At 34.3% G+C, this 16,736-nt stretch overlaps 1 protein-coding gene across 4 annotated transcripts in view; it reads left to right on the forward strand.

Annotated features, from left to right (window-relative positions):
- The window catches only part of TBCD (tubulin folding cofactor D), a 502,517-nt gene that overhangs the window by 288,989 nt on the left and 196,792 nt on the right, over positions 1-16,736 (forward strand). For 3 of the 4 annotated variants that reach the window (XM_078155768.1, XM_020987528.2, XM_078155770.1), the window contains exons 22-24: positions 6,810-6,896; positions 7,641-7,701; positions 9,216-9,238. In XM_078155768.1, coding sequence (XP_078011894.1) covers positions 6,810-6,896; positions 7,641-7,701; positions 9,216-9,238 — 171 coding nt within the window. The remainder of the gene's footprint in view (positions 1-6,809; positions 6,897-7,640; positions 7,702-9,215; positions 9,239-16,736) is intronic. The other variant, XM_078155769.1, reaches the window with a different exon arrangement.

The raw sequence follows: 16,736 nt of genomic DNA on the forward strand, positions 1-16,736 counted from the left end.
GCTATGTACAAATACAGGCCTGTAACAGGTTGGGCTTTTTAAGGAATTATTTTCAGAATATGTATATCTGCCAGAAAGTGTTGCTTGTATTATACAGCAGCCTAGTAGTCAGTGACATACTGTACTTATTCCAGTTTTGATTTGGTGTTCCTCAGTCTTCCTATCACTTTTAGTTGTCCTGTCATTTTGTTGTTGGCTTCACCTCCACTCCCATCTGCTGAATCGACTGTATTCATCTTGGCCTGCCAACTTCATTTCTGGTCCCTGCTAATTCTTCTTATGTGAGAACTGTTGTCATGCACCAGTCAACCACCATGTGTTGACTCTTAGTTGCTTCTCTTCAACTCTGATGCTATTATCTAACAGTTTCCTCCCTTCTTCCCTTTAGCCTCAGTTACATTTTGTCTGTGTTGGCTTCAGTTGTAACTCCTTTTTAGTTAATCCCAATTGGTTAGACTGATAAATTTACTGCAGGGATAGACTTAAAGGTCAGGGTGATAATGGCTGCATGTTAGTTCCCTTGTTTAAATGTATCTAACATTAAGTGCCTACTATGTTAATAACATTAAAATTTCAATAATTAGAGATGAATGAAGTTAATAAATTTCACTTGAAAATCAAATACCAGAAATGGGATGACATTCTTTAGTTGAGATTGCTTTAACGAATAGAACTTTTAATTGAGGGGAGGATATGAAGAGAGCAAAGTTTTGAGCATGAAGTACTTTGGGGAATAGAGCAGACCTGGGTGTGGTGGTATATGTTGAAGTTATCAATAACCAGTATTTAGTAAACCCTATGTTATGTACCCAGCACTGTGCTAAGTATTTGAGGATATGAAGACAAAAATGAAACTGTCCTTATTTTCAAGGAACTTAATTCAATTTTTAGGAAGCACAAAATGTATCAGTGTGTAGCATTCAGTACCTTCCAGGCATGGAAGATATGTTTATTCATTAATACTATTTCATCCAGTATAATGTAAGCTCTTTGCAGACCGTGAATCTTTCATTTTTATCTTTACATCCGCAGTGTTTAGGAGTACTGTGCTTGGTAAATGGTATCATATAATAAATGCTTACTGATTGACCAATAACCTTAAATGTAGTTACAAACCTAGACCTTCTGTATTTTCCAAATTGCTTCATGTTCAAAAATGTTCTTTTTCCTTTTCATCTTCCACTCAGTTGAAATTCCATTTCTGTATATTCATAGATATTTATATAAGTATATATGTCATGCATCAAGGCAGCTAAAAAGCTCAGTGAATAGAGCTCTGGGTCTGGAGTCAGTTCAAGTGTAGCCTGAACACTTACTAATAATTGTGTGACATTGGGAAAGTCACTTATCCTCTGCCTTAATCCACTGGAGGAGGAAATGGCTAACCACTCTAGTATCTTTGCCAAGAAAACTCCAGTGATAGTATTAATATGCTCTACTTCACATGGTCACAAAGAGTCAGACATGGTCAAACAACTTAATAACAACAAAATATGTTGTGTGTTGTAGGAAGGCAGTAAATAACTTGACATGTGGAATATTTACAAGGAGTTAGGTTACAACAGAAAGGGAAATAAGAGGATATCAAAGGTAAACCACCTCTTTCCAAATCTTGCTTAGAGTTGTCTGTAAAAGCTTTTTAAAAAAAATTTATTTTATTAATTTATTTTGATTTATCAACAATCACTTCCATATGCTTTTGAGTTTAAAATTTTTCTCCCCCTTCCTCCCCACTACCCTCCCCAAGATGGTACACAATCTGATATAGGCTATACATTTACATTCCTATTAAACGTATTTTCACATTAGTGATGTTTGTAAGTAAAAATTAAAACCAATAGGAGGAACCATCAAAAAGAGGAAACGAAACTCAACAGAAGAGAAGAAAAAGATAGCAATTCAACTTCCGTAGTTCTTTCTTTGGATGTGGATAGCATTTTCCATCACGAGGCCTTTGGAGATGTCTTAGATCCTTGTATTTCTGGGAAGGGTTAAGTTTATCAATATTAGTCATCACACAGTGTGGCTGTTATTGTGTACAAGGTTCTCTTGGTTCTGCTCACTTCACTTAGCATCAGACCATACAGGTCTTTCCAGGTTTTTCTGAAGTCAGACTGTTCATCATTTCTTATAGCACAATAATATTCTATTACATTCATATACCATGACTTGCTCAGCTATTCCCTGATTGATGGGCATCTTCTCAATTTCCAATTCTTTGCCACCACAAAAAGAGCTGCTGTGAATATTTTTGTACATGTGGGTCCTTTTCCCATTTGTATGATCTCTTTGGGATATAGCCCTAGAAATGTTATTGCTGGGTCAAAGGGAATGCACATTTTTATAGCCCTTTGGGCATAGTTCCAAATTGTTCTCCAAAATGGTTGGATCATTTCACAACTCCACCAGCAATGCATTAGTGTTCCAATTTTCCCACATCTTCTCCAGCATTTATCATTTTCCTGTTTTGTCATGTTGGGCAATCTGATAGGTGTGATGTGATACCTCAGAGTTGTTTCTTTTTAACTCATGATTTCCATGCTGTTAGGGGAGAGAACTCAGGCTGACAATATTAGTACCATAATTCAGTTATATTATAGCCTTTTTTGGGTATGTCAGCTAATCTAACAATCATTTATGGCCTTATTTCTATGGGAAAAAGACTTTCCAGTTTCAAACAATTGACTTGGGAAATTTTGTAGCATAATCATAATATTGTTAATTCACATTTATATAACACTTTCAAGGTTTACAAAACATTTTTCTCATAGCAGTCCTAAGAGGAAGATAACATATTATTATTTCTATTTTATAACTGTGAAAACTAAGATTCATAGAGGATGATAATTGCCTTATGTCATATAACTAATTATCAGTTGCGATTTTAACCCAGATCTCCCCATACTCCAAGTCAGACAGTCTTTGAGAAAAATTTTTTCTGTATAAAAATTAGAAAATCACCAACATGAACATGGAGGGGTTCAATTGTACTTCTACTACATATAGCTTGTTTCTTTTACTCTACATTACTTTTTTTTTTTTTGGTTAGGCAGTGGGGTTAAGTCACTGGCCCAAGGTCACACAGCTAGTAAGTGTTGTGTGTCTGAGGCTGGATTTGAACTCAGGTCCTCCTGAATCCAGGGCTGGTGCTCTATCCACTGCTCCACCTAGCTGCCCCTATACATTACATTTAAAGTAATAAAACCAACATTGCCCTTCTCTTTTCCTCTATATTTTTTAAAGGGCAGCTAGGTTATGCAGTGGATTGAACTCTGGGCCTGCCATCAGGAAGATCTGAGTTCAAATCTGGCCTCAGATACTAGCTGTGTGTGACTCTGGACAAGTCACTTAACCCTGTTTGCCTCAATTTCCTCATTTGTAAAATCACCTGGAGAAGGAAATGGCAAACCACTCCAATATCTTTGCCAAGAAAACCCCAGATGAGGTCATAAAGAGTTGGATAGGATTGAAGCTACTGAACAACAAAAATTTTAATGGTCTCTCTCTCTGTCTCTCTCTCTTTCTCTCTTGAGTATTATCCCTTTCCTTTCCTACTCTTCACCCAAGCTGTCCCTGTCCTTCCACCCCCCAAAATCCTGTTATTCACTGACACAAAAGTATAATCAAGCAAAATAAATTTGTGGCATATAGGTGATTCTGAAAATACATACCTCAATCCTTCATCTCTTCACACGAGGTGGATAAGGAATATTTTATTATCAGTCTCCTGGTTGTATGATTGTTCTTTGGATTGATAATAATAACAATAACTAGCATTTATATGGCATCTTAAAGTTTGCAAAGCATTTTATAAATATTATCTTATTTAGTCCTTACAACAACCCTGTATGGTAAGTGATACAATTATTCCCATTTTAGAGATGAAAAATTAAGGCTAAGAGAGGTTAAGTGACTTGCCTAGGACCTAGTAAGTGTCTGAGGCAGTAATGAACTGAGGTTTTCCTGACTCTGAATCCAGAATGCTATTTTAATCACTATGCCACCTAGCTCCTCTGATCTTAAGATCCAAATTCTTGTCTTTACCAGTGTTTTTCTTTACAATATTATTGTTATATAAATAGTTCTCAATGTTCTGCTTGCTCCCTTTGCTCTATAACAGTTCCTTATAAGACTTCTCAGAGGTTTCTCTAAATTAAAGTCTCCAATTATTATATTTTTCCTGTCTTTTCTGTTAACTTAGGAGATCTTAATCTTTTTTGTGTCATGGACACCATTGGTAGTCAGAATAAAATAGATAGGCTTACAGAGGAAACTATTTAAGCTGAAATAAATTTATCAAAATATTTTTTAAAACTAAGTACCCCTGTATTAAGGGTTTTTCCTTCAAATATCTATCTTGGTACTGTGTCATTTGGTGCATGTGTATTAAGAATTTTTATTATTTAGTTGTCTGTGGTTCCTTGAAGCATAATGTAATTTTCTTGCTTATTTTTTTTTAAATCATGTCAGTTCTTGCTGTTTCCTTGTCCAAGATCATGGTTTTTTCCACTTAAAAAATAACTTCTTTCTGGTTCTTCTTTAGAACTCTGTGTGAATATTTGCCTTAAATGTTTTTCTTATGAATAATTTGATTTTGGATTCTTTCTTTCTTTCTTTCTTTCTTTCTTTCTTTCTTTCTTTCTTTCTTTCTTTCTTTCTTTCTTTCTTTCTTTCTTTCTTTCTTTCTTTCCTACATTCTGCTATGTGCCTACATTTTGTGAGAAGTTCATCTCATTTACATTCAGTGAGATTTGTTAATTTTACATCTCTGTCCATTATATTTTTTATTTCTTCTTCCCCTCCTAGTCCCTTCTTTACAAAGAAGGTTGCACACATAAGGAAGGAATTTGACAAACATTAGCAGTCTATTATTGAAGTGGTCTTTTCCTACTCCTCAGACCCTCTTCTCTTTAGCAAGCCCAGTCAGTGATCCCTGGTTCTCTCCCTTTTTCTCTTTCTTTAAGTATCTTTTATGTTCCGTCTTCCTAAGTTGAAATTTAAAGTTTGTTTTACTTTTTGTCTTTTACCCTCCCTCTCTTTTTTCTGTCTCTCCTTGTATTCCTATTGAGTATAATGTATTTCTACTCCAAATGCTGTGTGTGTGTGTGTGTGTGTGTGTGTGTGTGTGTGTGTGTGTGTATTCGATCCTCCTTTATCCAGTTTTGATAAGAATGAGGTCATGAGATATCTATTCCCTTCATGCCCTACTTCATATGCTTAATCTTTTCAGTTATACGTCTTTATGTGAAATACTAAGTTCTTCTCCTAAATTTCTTTCCCAAATTAATTCACTACAATATTCCTTTTCCTCTTTCTTTTCTTTCCTCTCTCAAAACCAACAGACTAGAATAAAATCACGTATAGGCCCCAGCTCTGTTATTCAGTTAGCTCCCTTTCTGGTACTTGAGCACATTAGGATGCTGAAAAGACACTTGTCTCCCTTTTTGTCCCCTAATTTTGTTCTGTTGTAGTAGGGCCCGAATTTGACTTGAGGTACCTGATCATTGGAGCTTGGAGTTTCAATGGAGTTGATTCTTGATGTGCCTGTTCTTAAACTTGGCAGACAGTGTTGGTAGACTTCTCTCTAGTTTTCACCTCTACTAGCTTTCAGCCAAGTTATGAAAGCTAATTTCTCTCATATCCTGTCTTTACCTTTAAAGCTTTTGCATTTACCTGAATTGGCACTAGCTTCCCCCATCCAACCCCTGTATCAGACTCCACCTTTTTCTGACTATGTTCTTGTTCTGGACTAGACAGAATAGCTACTTTTAGTTTTCAAATATTTTTATCATTGATCTTCCTAGGGCCATTTTCAGATATTTTATTGGAGTTTATATTATAAAGCAGTGCGTTTGGTTTTTTTTTTTTTTGGTCCATGTTACCATCTTAATTGGAAGGCCCAAAACTTTTTCCAGTGGTTATAGTGCCTTTAAGTTGAGGGCTTCCTGTATAGTAAAATCTAAACATCTGTAGTTTGACTATTTTGTTCCAGATTTTGAGTGAATCTGAAAGGGACCTATAGAAAGGTTTGAAATGCAGTTGGTAGAAAAGTGACAAGCTATCTTAGAAAATGACAGCTTGTATGTTACGATACTGGCCAGAGAATTAATCAAAGAAGTATTCAGATATTTTTTCAATAAACATAAACATGTTCTTTGTTCTTATTGATCTAAGCAAATGAATTTTCTATCAGTTAAATTAGTATTTACTGAATCAGCATGGGTGTTTAAAGACTTTTTCATGCCTTTGGGACAGTCATCAGTTAATTTTCTGAACTACAGTGAGATGACAGTAGCATTGAACTTTTAAATCTCTCTCTTTTTAAAAAATTAAATGTACAAATTTGAATATTGGATAAGTGAACACATTCTTCCTAATAAGGGTAACTTTTACACAACTGTAAATCAAGCTGTAAAAGGCTGTCCTTTCTTTTGACTTTTCTGCAAACAACATAGTCTGAAAAGAGTTAATATCAATCAATTATTTATTAAGTACTTACTGTGTGCCAGGCTTACTATGTGTGGAGTGGTTTGCCATTTCCTTCTCCAGATGAGAAACTGAGGCAGACGAGGTTAAGTGATTTGTTCATGGTCACACAGGTAGTAAAGTGTCTGACGTCAGATTTGAACTTCTGACTCCAGGCTTGGCACTCTATTCATTGTGCCACTTAGCTGCCCTCATATAAAAGATGAGATTTTAGTTGGGACTTAATAGAAGCCAGGTAAGTCAGGGATGAATATAACCTGCCATCATCATGTCAGTGAAACTATGGGGCATCTCATTCTTTTTTTAATTGAATTTTACTTTAGACTCCAACACCAGAACACAAATACAGAATCGAGAAAAGAAGAAGAAAAAACATACCATGAACTTAAATATCGGAACTTAATTACAAAGTAAGAAAAGAAAAAAACATGTCATGTGCATAGGAGAACATAGGAGAGGATTCAAAATATATAATGATAAATTTTCATTTCAAGAAAGCCTATATAATAAATACTACATGTTGTGTTGAGAACTGTCCATCTTTTCTTTGCTTCCTTGTAAGTTTTCTTTTGTTCTATGCTATGCACTTTTTTTAAAACCCCCCCCCCGAAGGCTACAATTGAGTGTGGATATATTTCTCTATAGCTATAGATATATACATATACATATATATACATATGTACTTACATAGATAGACATATACTTTCCCAAACAAATTATGTTCCTAATCTTTGTGCATATCTCTTGTTTCCTATCCCTTCTGACTCCTCTACTTTACTTCTACCCATTACATTGCCCTTCTATTACTTAGCCTACTCCCATCTCATTCTTAAATAAAGTTTCTCTGTTCAGTGATTTAAAAAAAAAAAGATATTTGACTTTCCATCTAGTTAGATTCTAGTTTCCTAGGCACAGGTGGTATAAGTTCTCCTACATCCTTCATATTAAAATAATGAAGATTTCTTCTTAAAAATTATCTCCACAGGGATAGTTGGATTTTAGGCTACTAAAATCCAACTATATTTAACACAATTTGCTATTCTTATTTATCACAAAGAGCTCTTCTTAACCTGTGATTTTTTGTTATTATGTTATCTGACTTGATAATTTTAATATACTCTGTATGAAGTTTTTCATCTTTTATAATTTTGCAGGCCAATTACAGATTATTTGGATGAAAAGTCACTGGAGGGACTTAAACAGATCCACCAGAGGGTTTGTATCCATATTTGTTTTTTCAAAGCAGTACTATGGCCTGAATATCTACTTCTTATACAACTATTGTATCAGAATAGAAAATATTTCTTGCTTCCAGTTCTGATGAAGTTATTAGCCAGCCAGGAGTTATACTTAATGATGATAACAGCATTACCTTAAAATTATTTTGAACATTCTGAATTCATCTGAATGTTAATAATAATTACACATAATATTTTATACAGTATTTTATGGTTTGCAAAATGCTTTACAAATATGATCTCATTTTATCCTAAGAAGAATGCTGAGAGGTAGGTCCTATTGTTAGTCCATTTTATAGATGAGGAAATTGAGGCAGACAGAGATTAAAGATCACACAGCAACTAAATGTCTGAGGCTAGATTTGAATTCAGATTTTCTGTTATCTAGCTGCCTAATAATACAAAAGAAGTAGTTTTGGTGATGGTGGTGGTGGTGGTTGTAGTAGTAGTAGTAGTAGTAGTAGTAGTGCTGATGATGATGAAGATAATGATTATAGTGAGAAATTAAGGGGAAAGAAGAGGTTGAAGTGTTATGAGAATTTTGAGGAGAGAACAACTTTTAGCATGAAAAATTAGGAAGATCTGTATAAAGGAAATGATCCTTTCAAGGGAATGGAAGGATTAGGATTTCTACTGGTAAAGTTGGGAGTGGAGTAGAAAGGGAGAGGAGCTAGACAAAGAAGATAAGAATAGTGAACGCTAAATAGTTCAGTTCAGCTGGAATATGGAGTGCTTTGGGATGGGGGACCCTGTTAAATCAAGCTGCAAAGATAGGTGAGAGGTAGATTTTGGAGGATCTTTTCAATGTGAGGCTAAATATTCCAGTTTGGATTTTAGAAAAAATTCTGGGGCATTCTTAGATGACAAGGGAGGATAGTAATCATATCTGTAGAAGCGAGAATAGCAAAATTGAAAGAATTTAGAGGTGTTTTTTTAAATAATTTTTTAAAATTCCCCCCAAGGAAAGCTTATTTTCTTTATGATATTCCTATTCATTGTTATTACTTGAGTTCAGATTTTTTGTGATCTTTGTGATCTTGTGTCCCTTCTTTTAATCATCTACAAATTGTAGATAGTACTAATTGTGTCATATTGATTTATCAGTGGATGAGACATTACAGAACATCTAGTCTAGCCCCTTGGTTTTTACAGGAAGAAATAGAGCTCTAGAATGATGCAATCACTTACTTACCCAAGTAGTACAGATAGTGGTACAGAGGTGGGATCTGACTCAGGTTCTCTGACTAGCAGTTATCAAGACTACCATGAAGATGAATGCAGTTGTGCATAGTAAGTTCTTTGAAGTCATAATGGAGTTATCTAATTCAAGGAGAATCATCTTTCTAAAACCAGAAAAACTCCAAAAATTGCTTTAATTTTGAGACCTTTCCATATTAACCTCTACTTTATATTTCCCATTATGATTCAAAGCAACAAATGTAATTTTATATTTGTTTAAAAATTAAAACATTTTCCATCATTTGTTTTTAGCTTTATGATCGCCAACTGTACAGGTAAGTGGGACATTAAAACAACAACATGATTTCTTATTGCTCTTGTGTGCCTTAAAAACAGATTCAAATTCTGACTTCTTTATAATTTATTGAGTAAAAGTTTGAACTATTTATAGTTCTTTAAATTCTTCAGGCAATCAACAGGCATTTATTAAGTACTTTCTTTAGATTCTTGGTTTACAAGTACATAGAATAAAACAACCTTTCCTTGCAAAAAACTTGCATTCTAATGTTGAAAAGACAACATACATATAGTTTTAAGCTATTTAATAGGTATTAAAGTTTATACCTGTACTAGGAGATTAAGAACAGTATGTGTATAAACATATACAGCATCAATATAGAGTGAAAGTAGTGAAATATATGGTTTTGAAGGGATAGCAGTAGCAGTTGGCAGGGGGTGGGGGGTGGGATCAGAAAGTGTTCATGCAGTAGATGTTGCTTGAACTGTGACTTAAACGAAGAGATACACTCTAATGCAGCGGTGAGGAGGGAGTACAATGCAGGAATGTGAGACAGTGAGATTGTGTAGTATGTATGAGAAAAAGAAAACCATTATACTATTTGTACTCACTTAGCTCCCAAATTCAATTTAATCTTACTAAGACAGATTTGAAAAAAGTAGGATTTAAGCAGTAGATAAGTGGTTAAAGTAAACAATTTTCCAAGGAATAATTGTAAATTAATAACAACCATGTAAAAATGCTCCACATTACTAATAGTATGATCAATGCAAATCAAGACAGCTCTGAGGTTTTACCTCACACCCAGAAAGAAAATTGGCAAAAGTAAAAAAAGATAATAATAGTCAATGCTAGAGTAGTTGTTTAGCAATGGGAACAATAATTACTCTTGCTGGAGTTCTGAATTGGTCCATCCATTATGGAAAAAACTCCAAATTACACAAAGAAAGTGATTAAAATGTCTATGTCCTTTGATCCATAGATTCTACAATTAGTATATACTCCAAGGAGATCAGTGACAAAAAAGAAATGGCTCATTCACAGAAATATTTATAGTAACACTTTTTGTAGTAGCAAGGATCTCACTACAAAGTAGATGAGTATTGACTAAGTAATAATTAGTTGTGGTATATGAATGTCATACAGTGTTACTGTACCATAAGAGTACATGAAAGGGAAGCATGGGAAAACTGATACAAAGTGAATTAAGCAGAACCAGGAAAATAATGACTATGACAATGGAAATGGAAAGAACAGCAACAAAATCCAAACTGAATGCTGTAAAATTATAAATAACCAGGTTTGGTCATTTATAATGATACTTTATCTATTTCTTTCCATAGGTGAGGCACTATGGGTTTGAAACTCTGCATGTAATGCATGACTTTTAATATGTTGTTTGGTTTTGCTGAAGTATTTTCCCCTATCTTTTTACTATTTATTATAAGGCATAGCTCTCTGAAAGTGAAATAGAAAAGAATGATACGTTGGGAAATAGGTGATATAAAAGCAAATATGAATAAGAAATTTTAAAAAGAATTTATGAAATACTTTTCAGGATAGAGGACAGGACTACTGGCCTCCATTATTTTTGCCTGGCCTTTGAGTGACCATGTAAATCTGATGATAATACAATACTAGTGCTTATTATACTAAGTGTAGTCCTGCACCCTTCAGGACTATCTCTTTATGCATTCTTATTTAGAAATTAAGATCTGCTTTTGCTCTTCACTGAATAAATACTGATTGATTTGGCATGCTTGGCATGGGCATAGTAGAAAGAACACTAATGGAAAAATCAGAGGACACAATTTCTAGTTTTTGAAACTTTAGTTTCCTTGTCCATAAAATGGAGATACCATTTTCTCCAAATAACTTACCAGGTTGTTATAAGGATCAGACAAGATCACATATGTAAAAAATTTTATAAGTTATAAAGCATTATGAAAATGTGAGCTGCTGTTGTTATTGATTGCCTTTATTATACCTTAAAACTTAAGCTTTAGGATAGAAGCAATGTATTTTCTATAGTAGGTACACAATTTCAAATGTCTGTTTTTATCCTGCTTGAACAAAGTCCTATTTATTTGGCAGTCTGAATGTGATGTAGATTTTTGGTTTAACCTTCCTAGTTAAAGTATATATACGTTAATTAGAAGACAAACTATCATTGGGAATTTTGTCATAAGTGTTTGCCCTGACAGTTTAAGTACCCAGAAGCACCATGTCTTGTTATTTGGTCATATCCTATGGATTGTTGTGGATTTTCTCAATCAGAAGGGAGTTGGCCCCTGGGAATATTTCACGCGCAATGAGTCCGTAAGACTACTGGACAAATGAAATGAGTAGCCTGACTGAAACGAAAAGGAATTTATTAGCGTACTAAGGGAGTCTGGCCCTTAGCTTTGGGTTGTTATTTTTTTTTCTCTTCCGTGAAATGAGACTCATATATGCTGGTATTATGTACTAACTGTTAAGTACCTTCATGTTAGATAAATCTTCTAAATTTGGATCACTACTGAATAGTTTCTTTGATCTCTAATGCTTTACACTCTTATACTTTGGGAGAAAAAAAGATAATAACATAAGCAAATCTATAAATATGGGCAACCTTTCTGTAACAAAGTGTCTTCAAATCTCAGTATAGTAATTAACCATGGGTTAAGAGTAACACAGAAAACAAGCTAACTATTTGTTTTGGCATAGCTTTCCCAGCAAGCAATCTGCAGAACAAGCTGAACTTGTTTAGTGATGAGTCGTCTCATACTTGTGATATATATGGTTTTCATTTCAGTGATGGCTTTTTGATATAATAATACTAGTGAGATCCAGTTGTATTGTAGGAAACCAAATTATATGTGCACTGTCTGTTTTTTTTTCCTTCCAATTTAGCTTTATATTACTGGCCTAAAATTAATAAAAAAACACCAAAGCTGATTCTGGACAGCTTACACAGAAATGTAACCTCATATATAGGTTGAAGATGTATTTGGATACTTACAGAAAGCTATTTATGTCTTCCCTGAAAGTAGTAGTGATATTAAGCCTATGAAAGTTATTTGTATTTCTTTTATACTTGTTACTTATCTCCCAGGAAAGCTTATTTTTATAAATTGTCTAGAAACCTCAAATTCATATGCCTTTTAATGGTACGAGAAAACTAGTTTGTTAGACAGTAGCATCTTAGCACATACAGTAGTGAGTATGGCCCACTCACTCTTACACAATAATCATAAGCAGTGGCTTATAATAATCATTAAACTAGAACTGAAGAGTTACAGTAGCAGTTAGAAACCAAACTTCATAACTTCTTCTGTGAGATCTTTCTGTTATTATATGTCCCTTCTAATAGCTGATTTCTATGCACAAGTGCTAGCTCCATGTTTTCTGAATGCCATTTTATTTAGTAATTTCTTCTCCATGACATATACTGATATTTTGTTGTTTAGGGTGGAAGTGGTAGCATATTTTGGTTTATTGTGCAGTTGGGATGAATGATAAAGATTAGGAGCAGAAAAGCTAAAGTTCTTCCCCTACAATACCCATCAAATGAACATAAGGGAGATTGTAGCTTTATTGTGCTAAATCAGAGACTTTATCCCCAGAAGTGTAAAAGATGCAAAATTTTATGGTTTTAGGGTCTCCATGTGTCTTAATCTTCAAAAAAGTATTAATTCTTAACAGTTTGAAAGCTTGGTAGTAATATTTCTCTTGAAAACAACTGCTGGATTTTCTGAAGTACAGTGGGAGATTCTCTGATTAGGTTCAATATTCTGTGTGCACAGAATTTGCTATTATAGCCCTACTTTGATGCTATTAGAGTCAAAGGGAATTTTGTTGTCTTTTTGACAGCTCATCAGGCAAAGGGCAGTACTTGAATATTTCTTTGTTTGATTAAGGCAATAAATTTAAATGGTATTACTTACTATAGCTTTTGGTTGTCAGTCACTTGTGTCTGACTCTTTGTGATCCCCATGGACCTATACTATCTATGGTATTTTCTTGGCAAAGATACTGGAGTGGTTTGCCATTTCTTTCTCCTGTGGATTAAACAGTTAAATGACTTGCCTAAGATTGGATTTGAATGTAGTCTTTCTGCTTCCAAGCAGGTGCTCTATCCACTGGGCCATCTAGCTGCCTCCATTATTATAGCTACCAGATTGGAAAACCAATATCATCCACTCAAAATGCTTCCTTTTGAATAGAACCACTAAAATTCTATAGTTATCAATTCTTTTGAAGATATAGTACTCTAATTAAAAACATAAAACAAAGACAGATTATGTCATAAGTATTCTGACAGCTTGGAAGGAAATTTTTTTCTAATAATATTACTTGAAGTCAAAGGAAAGTTAACCAGTTTAGCTAAATAGTATCAGAGAATACAACCTGTGTACAGAAGAAGTTCTGAATGCTTTTTGTGATGGCATGTGTAGCAGATTGGGGAATCAAAGTAAAGTTTTCTGTTCTGTTTTGGGAGGAGGTTGATGTGAAAAATGAACCCCTGTTTTGGGCATAGGGATTGAATAGCCAGACTTGTTGTTGACATTATACTGAGAGAGCTTAAGTTACCATCAACCCAAAACTAATATAAAAGTTGAATACTGCATGTCAGCAGAAGCTCTCAGCATTCTGGAAAGCTTCCAAATCGAATAGCTTTTGACACTTGAGTAAATGTTCAGCTTTATTGCTTGTGATGACACAGTCCCAAATTCAAGTACAGCACTGAAACTTTCCACTTAATACTTTTCTTCCAGATAAAGGTGAAGTTTTCTTCTTGTAAATACTGTGAGTTGTTTTAGTTTGTAGAGGGAGAAATATGAGATATTCTTTTTCATATTGTGGTAAGTAGTATAAATTTTTTTTTAGAAGAACAAATATGCTTTTAAAAAAAGTATAAATAGATGAAAAGAAGCAGCTTTTTGAAATAGTGATGTAATGGAGATTGATTATGATCTTAACCTGGAAAACTAAACATGTAGGAAGATGATGCATTTTGTTGAAAACAAAATGTTGAAGTAGGCTTTTAATGGCACAGCTGATAAGACCTTTAAGCAAACTATTCAGCTTTCCTCCCAATATCCCATTACATAGATATCTTTCCAAATATCACTTGAGCCTGAAGAAGAGTTAAAGCTGAGAAATGGATTTCTCCCCCCCCCCCCATGGCCTTTTCTCATTGTAGACAAATAGTAGTGACTCATAGTGGATAATGAATGGAGTTGGATTTAGGAAGACCTGAGTTCATATTCAACCTACAACACTAGTTGAATGACTAGCAAACCACTTAATATATCTAAGCCTCAGTTTTCTGATCTATAAAATGGGGGAAAATTTTTTAAAGACTTAAATGAGATAGAGTTGAAATTTTAAGGTTCTACCCCTGTTTTTTCACCAGCAAATTATTGAATAAGTTCATCTTCAACCTTTTGTGGACTGTGGAGGTGATATAAAAATGAAAGATTGATGATTCACCCTGCCTCCAAATACTTAATGTGGGGTGAACTGGTTTATTCTAAAATGATGTATAATTTTGGATTTTTCTCAGATCTGAAGAAAGACCCTTAAAATTTCATTTTATTAGGAGATTATTTTGTCCTCAGTTGTTGTGATGAGAAGATTAATATCAAATGTCAGTGTGACAAAGTAGTAATATTTTCAACTTTAGGGCAAGCTACATAGAAATATATATGTTTCCATGTCCAACTTTGCTGAAAAGGTAATGCCACTTAGGTATTCTTTAGCATCTATTACTTGCTGAATGATATTCCCATTATACAGTATAATCAGAATTGGCTAAATTCTTTTCTTTGGGGGGGGCTAGGCAATGGGGTTAAGTGACTTGCCCAGGGTCACACAGCTAATAAGTGTTATGTGTTGGAGGCCAAATTTGAACTCAGGTCCTCCTGAATCCAGGGCCGGTCCTCTATCCACTGCACCACCTAGCTGCCCCAGCTAAATTCTTGATAACCCTTATGGACAAAACAAAACTTTTGAAGTACGCATGAAAGATATTATTTGGGACAGTCATTAGTGTTTAAAGATTATTATAGTTTGTCATTCCTACAGTATTGGGAAGACAGTCCTCACTTGTTTCTGTTGATTTTGTTCTGTTTTCTTTAAAAAGAAATTACTATTGTCTTTTTCATTATCAGTCATTTCAAAATATATGGTTGCCTTCCTTTGTAGCGAATGAAAAATGGTTAAGCAAAATCAACAAATTCAATGACTGCTTTTGATACTACTTATAATATCTCTACACTCACAATCCCCACCACTTCTGTACTGAAAGGAGCAGTATTTCATCATTTGTTATCCTGAGCCAAGATGTGTCATTACTATAAGTACTATTTTTTAGATAGTTCCATTCTCATCTTGTCATAGGTTAATAGTGACTCAAATTCATATAGCTTCTTTCCCCCTCTAATCCATTCTCCACACAGCTACTTGCTAAAATGGTTTTCCTTAAGCACATTGCCCATACTCCCCTACTCAATAAACTCCAGTTGCTCTGTTACGTTTAGGATTAGATGAAAATGTCTGTGTAGCTTTACATCTTCTCTCCCCAACCCCATTTTTCTATTCTCATACATTACTTCTTTTGTCACACACTACAGTCAAGACAAATTAGTCTTAGCTCTGTTCCTCTTCTGATTATTATCATGCCATAGCCCTGACCATTCCCTATGTGTGGAATGCATTCTTTTCTCACACAGAATTCCTTATTTTCTTCAAGACTCAATTAAAGCAGCGCCTTTTCCCCCTGGACTTTAACTTCATGCCTTATTTACAGTCTCATTCTGGATCATTCATCAGTTCTTTGAAGCCTTCTTACCCTGGAACACCTTTCTGCTGTGCTAGTCTCCTTCTGCCATTGGTGAATTCTTCCTGTGGCCTACATTTAGGAGAGGGGCCCAGGTTGACCAACCTTAATTTCTCTTCTGATTATATTCATGACTTTCTTGGTTTCAACACCATCTATAGTCTCACTCTGGAACACACATCATCCTCTTGCAGCCCTCTCACCCTGGAAATTCCCTCTGCTATGTTGGTTATCTTCTTAGCACAGTTTCTTGAAAATATTAAGAGCTTGTTACCTAAATATTTGTTTCCATATCCTACGTGAATCTTTTTCTTATCCTGTCTGCTAGTATCTTCCTTCCCTAAATTCCTTTAGCTACTTTGTATTTATGTATATTGTTTTATATTGTAGTATTATATTATGTATATAATGTTATGTTACATTATTATATGTATCATCACAGTCATATCATATATCATATTGTATTATATCTTTCAATTAGATTATATTGTATCACAGTATGTGATACACATACTGTGTAATAGAACACAGTATGTTGTATTACATTATACATTACATTATTATACATGATACATTATGTTACATTACATTTTGTTGCATTTTGTTGTTCATTTTCAGTTGTGTTCAACTGTATCCCCATCTGGAGTTTTCTTGGCAGAAATATTGGGAGTGGTTTGCCATTTTGTTCTTCAGCTCATTTTGCAGATGAGGA

The sequence above is a fragment of the Phascolarctos cinereus genome, unplaced genomic scaffold, assembly GCF_003287225.1.
Source record: "Phascolarctos cinereus isolate Bilbo 61053 unplaced genomic scaffold, phaCin_HiC Scaffold_5;HRSCAF=322, whole genome shotgun sequence".
Classification (NCBI taxonomy): domain Eukaryota; kingdom Metazoa; phylum Chordata; class Mammalia; order Diprotodontia; family Phascolarctidae; genus Phascolarctos; species Phascolarctos cinereus.